This window comes from Pundamilia nyererei, unplaced genomic scaffold (assembly GCF_000239375.1).
Source record: "Pundamilia nyererei isolate P.nyererei 1_Seehausen unplaced genomic scaffold, PunNye1.0 scaffold00031, whole genome shotgun sequence".
NCBI lineage: Eukaryota > Metazoa > Chordata > Actinopteri > Cichliformes > Cichlidae > Pundamilia > Pundamilia nyererei.
Window position 1 is genome coordinate 3,718,784 of NW_005187432.1, and position 12,690 is coordinate 3,731,473.

The 12,690-nt window shown below is 37.0% G+C and overlaps 1 protein-coding gene across 1 annotated transcript; it reads left to right on the top strand.

The window, feature by feature from the left end:
• Window positions 1-7,121: 7,121 nt before the first annotated feature.
• On the top strand, window positions 7,122-9,223 carry ccl25a (chemokine (C-C motif) ligand 25a). Its single transcript, XM_005729103.1, has 5 exons — window positions 7,122-7,186; window positions 7,777-7,862; window positions 8,067-8,184; window positions 8,516-8,621; window positions 8,709-9,223. Exons 2-5 carry the CDS (start codon window positions 7,799-7,801, stop codon window positions 8,736-8,738), a joined length of 318 nt encoding a protein of 105 aa, XP_005729160.1. The 5' UTR covers window positions 7,122-7,186; window positions 7,777-7,798; the 3' UTR covers window positions 8,739-9,223.
• Window positions 9,224-12,690: the final 3,467 nt, after the last annotated feature.

Here is a 12,690-nt window from a genome sequence, read left to right on the forward strand (position 1 = left end):
TAAACTTTCTTTAAAATGCGTAATGCTGACAATGTACATGTGCACGTTTAGTTTGGCTACAAGTGTTGATGTGGTTGTAGTGGCTCAAGAATCACTCTTAGAGCTTAAACATTCATAAAGTATCATAAAATACAGATAGTGCATGCTCAGACAGTGAAGGCAAAGCTGTGACACTATGTGAGAATGTTTAATTAAATTGAAAATATTTGAAATTATTTCTAATAATAAAATGTTAATAATTTTAGCCTTCTTTTAAAAGGCCTTTGTTATATGTTCATCAGCTTTCAAGAGCCTTTTGTAAGTTGAGCCGACTTAAACTTTCCAGACCATCTCTTATCGTAATACAACATTCTTCCTGAAGATAACAGGATAATCATCCTGTTACGATTAGAAATGTTGTAATGTGGGAATATTGGTATTACGTGATTCATTATTTGGTGATAATGGTAAGTACCCCTGCTTTTCATCTTCCAATAAATGGTCTTTCCCTGCTGAGCCATCTGCTTAGTTATGAACTAGATTAAGAAATGTAAGTTAGGCATAAAACAATAGTTAAATACAACACAGTCATAAATACAAACCAGATCTTTGCCTTCTTTGCTCAAATGTGGTTAAGGAACACTGAAAAGAGGACATTTCATAAGAGTTTGCCTGAGTTGACCAAAAGTTGGTAATAATAATCGAAATAATCGTGCTTGAGATTTCCCCTCAGGCTCCCCTCAAACAAGCCACTGCATGTGTTTATACTCTTTGCTGCTGAGGGCTGTCATCCATCAGACGAGCTTGGCTTCTGCTTTGGGTCATATCAGTTTCTCTTTTGTACTTATCCACTGGTGTGGCGAATGTCCACTGTGCATCACTGTGTTTGCGTCTACGGGCAACAAACACCCCTCACTCAAAAGTTGGAACACACTCCCCCACATACGAATAGCAAACTGGCTCTGTAACGCTCACCAAACTCTAATGCATTCGATGGTGTTTCTATCATAACGAGTCAAAACCCATCATGGCAGATCCTGTAGCATTATTACGAGGGTAAAAAGTAGTCTTTCAGTCAGAATCCATGCGTGGTGCAAAACCTGACTTTCTGCCTTCCTGATATGTGTAATATCTGTGTAATGATAACATCTACTTTGAAGTAGTCCAAGATTCACAATACTTTTTACATAACAGGCTTCTCATTTTCCAGAGTTTTGTAACTAATACCTAAAGATGAAACCCTTGGGGGAGTCCCCTACAAAAACAAGGGGTAATTATGGTTATGTAACTTTCTTCCACAAAATCCAAAACCATGTTATTTGTTCAGTGGTATAATGTTGGATCTTATCTACTGAAACTTGTCATTTGAAGGGCAGAGCTGATTGCATAATACATTAGAATAAAATAAAACCGCTAGGGGAAAATTAAAATCTCCAAAAATGCTCAACGTAGCCGCATTATATGGACAAAAGTATTGGGCCACATGTCTTAGTCTTTGAATTTAGCTGTTTTCTGCCCCATTGGCACATGCATATAAAAGATCCTAGCCATGCAGCCTGCCTTTACAAACATTTGTAAAAGAATGAGTCATTCTAAACAGCTCAACCATAGTAATGCTGCAGGATTCCCTCCAAGATACTCGACAATTGATTGTCAGTGATATTATTGCAAAGTGGAAATGTTTAGCAACCACAGCACCGTAAAGTTACAGAGTGAGCTTGATGAGTGATGAGGTATATATTGCTTAGAAATTTCAAAGCTCCTCTGGCGTTAACATCAGCACAAATCCAGTGCACTGGGAGCTTCATCCTCTGGTTTTCCATAGTCCGTGGTCTACAGCTGTAATGTGCCATACTCTTTGGTCCATAAAGTTTAGCAGTGTTGTCTTTCATTTCAACTCTAATCCCGCAAAAAATGTGCATATTTGGTAATTTGTTTTGAGTTTTCTAGTGTGCCAAATGTGTTTGAAGTGTTCTCCAAGTGTTCTCATTTTCTCCCTGAGTCTGCAATACATTTTTCCAGACTCTGACAGACAACTCTAAGTGCCTGCAGGTGTAAAATTACTCATCTATCATTAGAGTCAGCTTCGTGATTGACTGGTGACCCCTTGCCTCTCTCAGTCTCACAGTCATAGCTCAAACAAAATCCAAGCCCCCGCAACACTCAGCAAAGTACATCGCTGATATATGGATGGAATAAATTACAGGTCTGGGACAGGACAGGAATATGCATCAGCCTAATCTTACTATCCACATTACTACATAACATGCACACATAGATTTGTCTGCCACTGTGGTCTGTGTCAGTTCTGCCATCACAATCAGGTTTTACTTTGATGCTGCAATAAATGTTCTGTGAAATTGGCCATTAAGGTTCCCGGAACTTCTGGGAAATTGTTGCATCTCTAGAGGTGGCTTTGTGTATGTTTATATATGTTTATGAATATATAAAATCTCATTATTGCACTTGCAACTGGCTACTGAAGGTCTGATGTCCTAACCTAACATCAAAAGACAATAAAAAATACTTGTTATTGCAGAGGCCTGTAAGATTATAGTAAACTTACGCCTGTTTGTTGTATTCATGTCCTGGTTGATTTAATGTTGACATGAAAAGCAAAAAGGCCGAATCATAGTGACGTTTGCGGCACAAATCAATGCCCCTGAGATTAAAGAACCTTTTGATCATGTTGACACGGTTATTTTTCCTTCCAGAAAGCAGTCAGTTAAAATTTAAACCTCAAATGAATTTTGAAGGCCTCCTCACAGGCATGCTTCCAAAAGAAAGGAAGAGCGGAAGGAAGGAAAGAAAGGACGGATTTGCAACTCCTTGACCTTTGCTTCAAAATAAAGCAATAATAATAAAACTGAAAAAGAAATAGTAGAAGCTAACTTGTTTTGGATAGCTTTCCCATGTGTTTGCTTTCATTTTTCCTTTTTTTGGTACACTGCAGTTTACAAATGGATCGTTGCAAGAGAAGTAAATGTTAAATCAGTATCATTATTCAGTCTGCAGCGAGTAAAAAGCCCTGTCCTCATCTATACTGCTGCTTCTTTTTTTTTTTTGTACTGCGTGCCAAAGTAAAGTTTCTCACACAATGATAAATGTATTCTTGGAGATGTTAAATGACAGCGATAATGAAGGGATAAAACAACATATCACATTATCTGACGGGAATGCTGAAGACAACACTGTGCATCTTTGCACAGACAGAGTCCAAGTAGCTTTGGCAGCAGACCATCATCTTCTGACAAATACTCAATACCATTAATCCATCAGGATTTTTCAAATATGCAGTCACATACAGGAACAGAGCTCGGCACAGCCAACAACCTTTTTTTCTTAGAAAGTTACTCATTGGTTTGCCAATGAATGTTCAGTTGAATTGTACTGTGATCAAACCCGCACATCTAACATGAAATATTCACTGCAAGACCAGAATTGCCCCTCCAAAAAAAAGAATAGAGACAATTTAATCAGAGCAATCTGAACGTATGTAAACGTCTTTAGAGCCTGGGTGGCATCAAATGCAGATTCTTTCTTTACGACACATGTGGGAGCAGTAAATAACTGAAGTGAGCACAAATATCCTGCAGGCACAAAAGAAAAAGAAAGGGACAGGTCAGTGGCACGCTTCACACCGAAGAGTGCTATCAGATGTCCACTTAGCCGCTTGAGGCTCATTAGTACCTGTCACAGGGCGTTCAAAAAGAATCCTTCTAAATGTGCCGCAGGAGCCTCTTGTCAGGAATTAACATGGGTGGATATGCATAGATGGATTCTGACAAGTATCTTTAATGCAAAGTTTATCATCTGTCAGAACTTAATATGACTGTAGGGAAGATGCATGTACATCCTGATGTACTCTTACAGCTCAAGTTTCCCACATTAAAGTCAGGTTTTCTGAGAATACTGAAGAATGTAAACAAGCGTTTAATGTTGCGCTAACATGTATCCCTACACCGCACATATCAGACTAATATTGCTTCTGAAGTCAATATATCTAAGCCTAAAAGGCAATTATTATTGTCATGTAAGGTTGGGCAACATTAATGTTATATAAACCTGCACTTATGACTTGAAAATACAAAGACTTGTTGTCTCTTTTTTATGTCCCCTTTTTGGTAAGATTCAAGGGTCAAAATGGAGTTCTCATATTTCCGGAAGGCCTCGTGAACTATGCTGATATAAAGTCTTTATGGTCCGATAAAACTTTGCGTAACACCTGCAGGGAATTTCCACACATTTAAGAGTAAATGAACAACAACAAACCTTTCGTCTTTATTCTGTGATAGACATCAAAATGTTTCTTTTTCTATAGAAAAAAACACCATACATTTACTGTGTGCTCTTAAAATACAGGTGGGGGTGTGAAGATTTATGTTATCAGATGAAAGGATCACAGTGTTTGAGAGTGATTCAGTCAAATGAGGCTTTAAGATGAATTTATCAAGCGATCTAAAGGAAAATCTTATGTTTGTATGTAGTAAATATGCTGTTAGCGTGTCAGAAAGATCTTATCAAGCTACACAATTGCCAGTTTCCAAAGAAAGAAAAGACCCAAGAAATGGGAATGGTTTTCTGTTTTGGAATTTTAATATTCAACTAAATCCTTATTTTTCTGTTTAAAGGGTAATTTATTTTGACATGAACAGAAATGTCTTATTAGTTGGATATTTGACTTTTATGGCTGTAGCAGCCACTGCTCTGATTTTGCAGTTTGATACAATCAGCAATTATGCAAGAGCACTTATGCTCCAGTGCAGAAGCCCTTTGCACCATAATGGCTGTGTGGTAATAGCCTGCTCCTGCTCAGTGGAGAGTAGGATACTTTGTTTATTTAACCTCATTACTTAATTATACCTATTTAATTTTCTCTTGCATGTGGTGGCCAACTTGTAGATTTTGTTGTTTTCTTTTGGATTTTTAAAAATATCTACAAATAGTTTTATCAATAAAATAAATATAAAATATGACATATGTGGTATACTATTAGCAGTGCTGTGCGTATATTAAAAAATGTCAGTTTTGCTTCTATGATTGTGTTTTTATCCTAATGTGTGTGAATTTAGATGAACTGCCTGTGCCGTCTGTATGTTGTATAATATATAATAACCATATTTTTTTAGTGTTATAACTGATAATCATTTTAATATCTACCAAATTTGAGAGTGACGGTAAAAAGAAAGTACGCCTTCATTCAGTTCTAAAGTTTTATGTATCAGTTCATGATTTAAAAAAAAACCTTAGATGACACAACACAACATGTTACACTGTGCCATTATTTATTTAACAGAAACAAAATCAAAATAAATCAGAAGCAGTGTGTAGAAAAACTAAGTAAAACCCACGATTGATTATTTGGGCAGCAATAGATTGAAGTAACTGTTTTCTGTAAGATTCATCGATCTCTTATGGTTGTAGGGGAATTTTGGCCCACGCTTCCTTACAGTGTTGCTTCAGTTCATTGAGGTTTGCAGGGATTCATTTATGCACAGCTCTCTCTCTCCTACCACCACTACATTTCAAACAGGTTGAGGTCTGGGCTTTGACTGGCCCATTGCAACACTTTTATTTATTTCTTTTTTTAGCCATTCTGTTGTAGATTTGCAGTTGTGCTTAGGATCATCCTGTCGCATGACCAACCTTTGACCGTGCCAGATGACCTCACATTGATTATAGAGTACTTTGATATAAAGATGAGTTCATGGTCAACTCAGTCACTGCAAGATGTTGGAGATCCTGTGACAAGCTCCAACCTCTACCACCGTGCTTGACAGTTGCAATGAGATGTTTGCGCTGTGTCTGGTTTTCTCCAAATGTGATGCTGTGGATTATAGCCACACATTTCCACTTTGTGTTATCTGTCTAATTATTCCAGATGTTTAATGGTTTGCTTAGGTGTAACTTTGCCAACCTAAGTTGTTCTTTTAAGAGAGAATAGACTTACACACCATACACAGCAACCCTTCCAGACAAGCCTTACTAGTTCAGTCTTTTTCTAATTTTACTATCAAGAATTTTTAGTTAGCAGGTTGGGTCCATGTCTTCATGTTGTCAAGACCAAATTTTAACCTTACCACCTGTATATCTCAGCAACAGTCAAGATTCACAGTTTAGATGTTACCCATGTAACTGTCAACAGCCACAGATTCGTATTGGAGCCCAAGCCCAGGGATCATTGTTGCAGATATTCACCTAAAGTTTACCAAAAAAGTTCCCATGTTCAAGTCTGTTATTCTGTTAATGTCATTAAATACTGTTAAGTACAAGGATTTCCCCAGCAGAACTTTTTGGACATTCAACAGTATTTCTCAATATGTAACTGTCAGTGTGACAGTTACATATTGAGAAACCTTTAGAGTACAGTATGCCACACTCCAATTACAAGAGCCTCAAGCAACATAGGAGTAAATGTTATAGTTAGAGACGTATATTTCAGATAAATAAAGCATAATGTAGACACTAAACATTTGTTTAACCTCCGCCTTCACACGCCGGCAGTCTGTTTGAATGCAACTAAGGCAGGTGTGGCACTGACAACCACGTGAAAGATATGAAACGAAACAAATAGGATTTTGTTTTAAAGAGAATAAGCACAAACTTTTGCATTTATTGTGCATTTATTTAAGCGTGCTCTAACTTGGATTTTTTTTTGCTGGTAATGACTGACTGAAAAATTACATGATCTAATGCGTGAACTTTGTTAAAGGCACCAAAGTAGGGCATGTCAACAACATGAGAAATAAAGTGGGATCCACCTAGTTACTGGAAACTAACTGCTGTCTTTGTTTGATCAGTATTAGGGGACATGTCACTCTTTGTTTCACCTTTTATCGTTATATTGGCCCAATCTTGTCTTTTTAATCAGCGTGCATTGCATCTGACCAGCTTGATCCCTCACAGACACGTGCCTTTGCACGAAAATGCAAAAAGTCAAGTTTCTATCAGTGCAAGTTCATTCAAGTGTTTTTACATTTTTTTTTTTTTTTTGGAAAAAATCAGCAAAACATAAAATTGCAATGCCAATCAAGAAACCTGAGGCTGACGCCTTAAAGGCATTCATCAAACAAGAGTTAAAAAAAAGTCTTGGTACAAAGGTTATGGAAATATGATACTGCCCCTGAGTGTCTTTATAAGAGTGCTGTGCCTGCACAAGTTGATAGACACAACGTTAGAGCTTCAGTCTACACCTGGAGAACAGGAGGTGAGTTATCATATTCCTTTTTTTACAAACAGACATTGCGCTTGGTTTTCACATGGATGCTTTACTAATTATAGGTTTATTTATTATCATTTAATTTTATTAGTATAGTAATATTAGTATTGCATTTGATTAGTTTCAGTAAGTTTTGCAGTATTTGTAAGAATACCTCAATGAAAGTAATGATCTTATAACACATTTTGCTATAAAATCATTTAAATAGATAATAGAATAGATTCAAATAGAAACTGATTTGTTGTTTATTTGTTTTGAATCTTGTTTCCTTAACACATTTGGGCAATGGATGCATATTAATTCACATTTTGTGGTCTAATGGCCAAAGCTAAGTAGTCCTATTTTTGCAAATAGGGTAACATTTCTTTACCAGCTGAGCTTAAAAGATTAATGATACATTTCGGTAACAAGTCCAGTTAATGTACAATATTTGTTCAAGGTTCAAGGTTTGAGATGTAAATCATGAACACATGGGAGGGGTTGAGGCACCTTAACCACAGAGTGATAAGGCCTATAATGTTGATTGCAGGGAAAAACTTATATTTCTTATATGTATAAACCTGTATTTATTTTTTCAGCGCTGCCACAACAGACCTCGCCATGCGGTTCAACACTCTGTTCTTCCTGCTGATCCTTTCCTGCGTCTGTCTGGCATTGGCACAAGGTACAGCAATTTTAAAGAAAGAAATCTGAAAACAGTGTCATATATGCAGCATGCAATAAAGAGGCATGAAGAGATAAAGGAGGTTGTTTTATTGCTGAAGTGTGTGCGTGGGTAGATGTTGCTTCACTGCGTACATGTCTTAAACAATATATCTTTGTTGTGCAAATTTGATCATGTTGTTAAATGGTGATTTTATGTTTTCAGTGCCCTATGATAACTGCTGTCTAAAGTATGTGAGATCAATGAAGCCCGCTGCTCAAAAACACGCAGTGAAGTACAGACATCAGATGACAGATGGAGGCTGCAACATCCCAGCTGTAATGTAAGTGGATGTACAACAAATAGTGACGTTATTATTGTTAAATAAACAGTCACAAAAATGCTTTTCTGGTTGTGTCTGTACTGTAACACCCATGACATGATGTCTTTAAGGGGGTTCCTCTGACAAATACCCCTTCATTGTTATATAATAATAATGATAATTACAGTGAAACTAGCAAAAATCTAAGTGGAAAGTGAACGTACATACAAAACTTCCATTTTAGCACTTTAACACAGCAACCTCTCTGAACTCGCAGTGATTTTTTCTTTAACCCATGTCTGTTTTATTTGCATGCTAAAAATAATCCTCACCTGTGCCAATTATCTTTCAGCTTCACCATGAGGAAGGGCCGTATCATCTGCACAGACCCAAACGAAACGTGGGTAAAGGATCTGATGAAAAAAATTGACGAGAGACCATGGAAGCTCAGTGATATGGTAATCCCTAAAACCATTTTGCGGCCTGAGGATTTGCTTGCGCATTTGAAAAACTGATGTTCACACTGTTGTCTCTGTTCTTAACAGCAACATCGACGACATTCAAGGAGAGGCTGAGGGCAGCTGCCAGCTAACATTGGCCCCCGTTCATCTTTCTGCCATCTGCTATCTTATAAACGAGCAATGTGTGGTTTTATGGTGGTTTTTATGGTGTCTTACGGGAGGCAGTTGTGGAAGCCTGCCAAGAAATCTTGTAGCATTACTTTTGCTTTCACTCTGTGCAAATATAAGGGTCAAGCGCTTAAAGTTTCGGCACTTTGCTCTTTTTGGGTTGGACTCTTCGAGCTAAATGGCCACAGAAGAATTAATATCAATGCATGGCTGGAAATATTTCAATGAATTCACTGAAAATATTTGCTACTGTTTCTTGCCTTTTAAGACATGCGATATTCAACAAGCTGCTTAATAATCTAAATTGTCATTGAGTGTAAATGTTGTACTATTTAGAATAGCTGGCTCTTATGTAATGTGTCCAGATGTCTTTCAAACACAAGTCTTTAATTACTTTTTGAAATCAGCAAAAATAAAATAGTCATAATTTTGTCCATGTTTGAAATGTTAATCTTTTCATATATTTTCATGTATTTTGTTTGCACGTTTTACTACAGTATATATACTCAAATAAACATAACTTTTTGTATCATGGTCACAGAGGCTTTGATGTTTTCTTGCTGTCACACAGTTAATCACAGTATATGCAGAATGGGATGAATTTAAGTCTGAGTAAATAAACAAGTTGGACTTAAAAACCTTTGGTAAATGCATATTATCATATTATTTTCATACTGCGTACCATCCGTGCCAGTATTTATGTCTACATGTGCGGTCTCTTCAAGAGATTTCACGAGGCTGTTTTAATGCTCCTCCCTTACTTAATTCAAATAAAACATTTCTAATCCTGGGTGTGCAGTCCTAAACATCAGTTTTAGTAAACAGCCCCAATCATAAAAGACCTTGACGTTTAACTACTACTTCATTAATACAAAGAAGGCTGCAGTACAGAGATTACTATTAACTGTAATATCAAGATTTAAATCCTCTGACACAAGGAGGGAGACAAAAAGGAAATTCTTGAGAAAGAAATCAGGCACAGGCAAATCTTCAATGAAGCATCTGTGAATGATGATTAACAGCAGTATGATCTGATTTGACAGTGCTGGGCACATTCATTGATCTGTGTGCTACTGCTGAGACTTGCAAGTGATAAAATCTCGTTGTGAGTAATGTAGGTGCTTTCACACAATGCTGCTCTGCAGAGACCTTTTTTTTCTTGCATGCAACAAGATGAAGCAAGTTGGTAAAGTATGGCCCATGTACTAATTTTCTTGTGTTTGTTGATTAAAGAATTAATACGAACACTGCCGACAGCTAATGTGCACGTGAGAAAGAAGTGAGAATGATTGGTATTGCTAAAAAAAAACCAAAACTTTTTAGCACAGGGCAATCGAGATTTTAAAAATCGAATCTTCCTTGCATGCAGTCGAAGTATTTGTTTGAAAAGGTTGCCAACTTAGCTGAAAGGCAAAAGTGATGGATAGTCTGACAAATACAAAATAATTACTGAGACATCAGTGGCATAAAGAATATTGATGGACATCCAAAATTGCATCGAGTATGATTAGTAGTTGTACCACCATCGGAGGTCAAAGAATTGGGTTGCAGCTTAAAAAGGTTTTCGTTGCTGAGGCTTTGTTCCTTCGTGTTTATACAACAGTAATGCTGATGAATGTGCATGCTGAGGCAGAAAGAGCTGGCTGGTTGGCAGCCTGAGCAGAAATTTTAGCATCTTTGTTTAAGAGGGGGGGCGGGGGACATGAAATCAAAACATGTGGAAAATCACTCTATGCTGAAACAAAAGTGATGCATTACAGGAAAAGTGGTGTTTGAACACATATTACAGATGCAAAGGAATTTATGTTTTAAAAAAACTTGAGTAGAGACTTTTTTTCCCCTGTTCATCTTTGCTTTTTAACTGCTGCTGGTAAGCAGCACTCATCTATTTGTGAAGTCATTAAAATACAACGGGAACATAAATGTGTGAATCCCATTCATCATTTGGTTCATTTTGTTTCCAAAAATTGCAAAGTGAAACAGATTTGGTGCCAGAGACATGAGTGATGCCTATAAATCATGGTTATTATGAAAATGTAAAAAAAAGGGAAACAAATCAAGTACCTAGATGAAAGAAGTTGCAAAAGATTACACATAGAAAAGTTATTTGAAATTGACATTATATTTATTACTGTGATAATTTAAGACTTTAATCAAACTCCTAAGCTTGTCACCACAGCTACTTACTTTCACTCTGACCAGTGAATGCAGTGAATGAAAAATATTTGTCTAATATGTGACACAAATATGTAACAGAACTGTAATGACTGGACAAACGTGCAGTTTCAACCACCAAACACTCTTTGGTAGATTTCCCATCAAAGAATGGCCTGAAGGAAGGAAATCACAACACAACTTTGTACCTTTTATTTATGAGAGGTGTGAGCGTGCTATTTCTGAGAGATGTCGGTTCACATTAAAAAAAGAAAGACTGAGGCAAAATGCAGAGTTTTTAAGAATACATGGACTTTTACATATTTATTTACTGAACTTGAAAGTAAACTTGCTGTGCTTATTTTGTGGAGAAAAAGGAGAACTTGAGGTGTTTATCAAAGAAAGCTTGGTGGACTCTGCAGCACTATAATGGCCCAAGAAAAAAAGAATTTAAAACAACCAGAGTGCTTCATAGGCAACCAAAATAAATACATAAATAAATAAATAAAACAGATCGAGGATATTGTGGGAAATCTGGAGCTTCAGTTCATAAACAAAGGAGATAATTCGACTTTTTCTCCTTGGCTCTGGATCACAGCTGCAATGTTCACGACACAGCACATCTTTGTATGTTGGATAATGACCGACTTTTAGATCATGCATGAGCTGGCATCAATGCACTCAGTGAAAGGGAGTGATTTGTAAGTTTTGATAGGCTCGGGCTGAAATGGGACAAACTTGTTTTACATGTGTTACAACCACTGGCTGTCCAAATGTGACAGGGAAAACTTTTGAAGCAGATCCAAGATGAAGTGACTAAAATAAACTTTTGATCTACCTTTATATATGAACAAACAATTTCAGTGATAATGTTCAACAAATCCAAATACAAAGCCTCTCTCTGTAATGATCACCTCTCTGGGTGATCCAAGGCGACTTTAATCTATTTGTTCAAGCCCAAAATAGACCAGATGTCTCTTAGTGAAGAAGAAAAAATGAAAAACCTAAACTATGTGCAGTAACAGTCTACAGAAAGTTTTTGAAATTTTGCAAAAGAAAACATGGCCATTTGTTCACAGTTGGTTGTTGATTAAATAGTGAAATGTTGGTATTTTACTATGCTATTTCACAATTTCATTACTAAATTGTAAGATCTACCCTTACCAGTAGTGGTTTATAAAAAAATAAAATTAATATTGATCTGAACTGACTTCAGGTTATTGGTGCTTCATATGGGCCCTTGGGAAAATTTCCCACCGCTGGTCTAAGTCAATAATTTTCAGTCATGCTGCACCAATGCGCTGCCCAGGAACTGCAATCCATCAATTTCTCAGCTTTCTCAGCCCAGAATGGTGACTGACCTACCGTAAGTCTGCTTATGAGCCGTTGTATTTCATGCTAGCATAACATGCACACAACTGTGCAAGTATATGGTTTAGCATCAAACCTAATCAGACGCTTAAATCACCCTCACACAGCTAATCATGAACATTTTTAAAAAGCTAATGGCTAAAGCTAGAGCTGGCCAGAGTACAGATCTAGCAACCTAGGTATGAGCAAAGCGTCAAAGCACTAACTGGAAAGCGGACAAAAGACAAAACAGAGAAGAGGGTGGACGTCCTGTCATACTGGTAAAGGATGTCAGTAACTGACATTTATTTTACAAAAATCTTTTGCAACTGCTTATAAGACACTTATAAGCAGGTAAAGGTGACACAGCACACAAACTCCTCTTCAGTTGCGC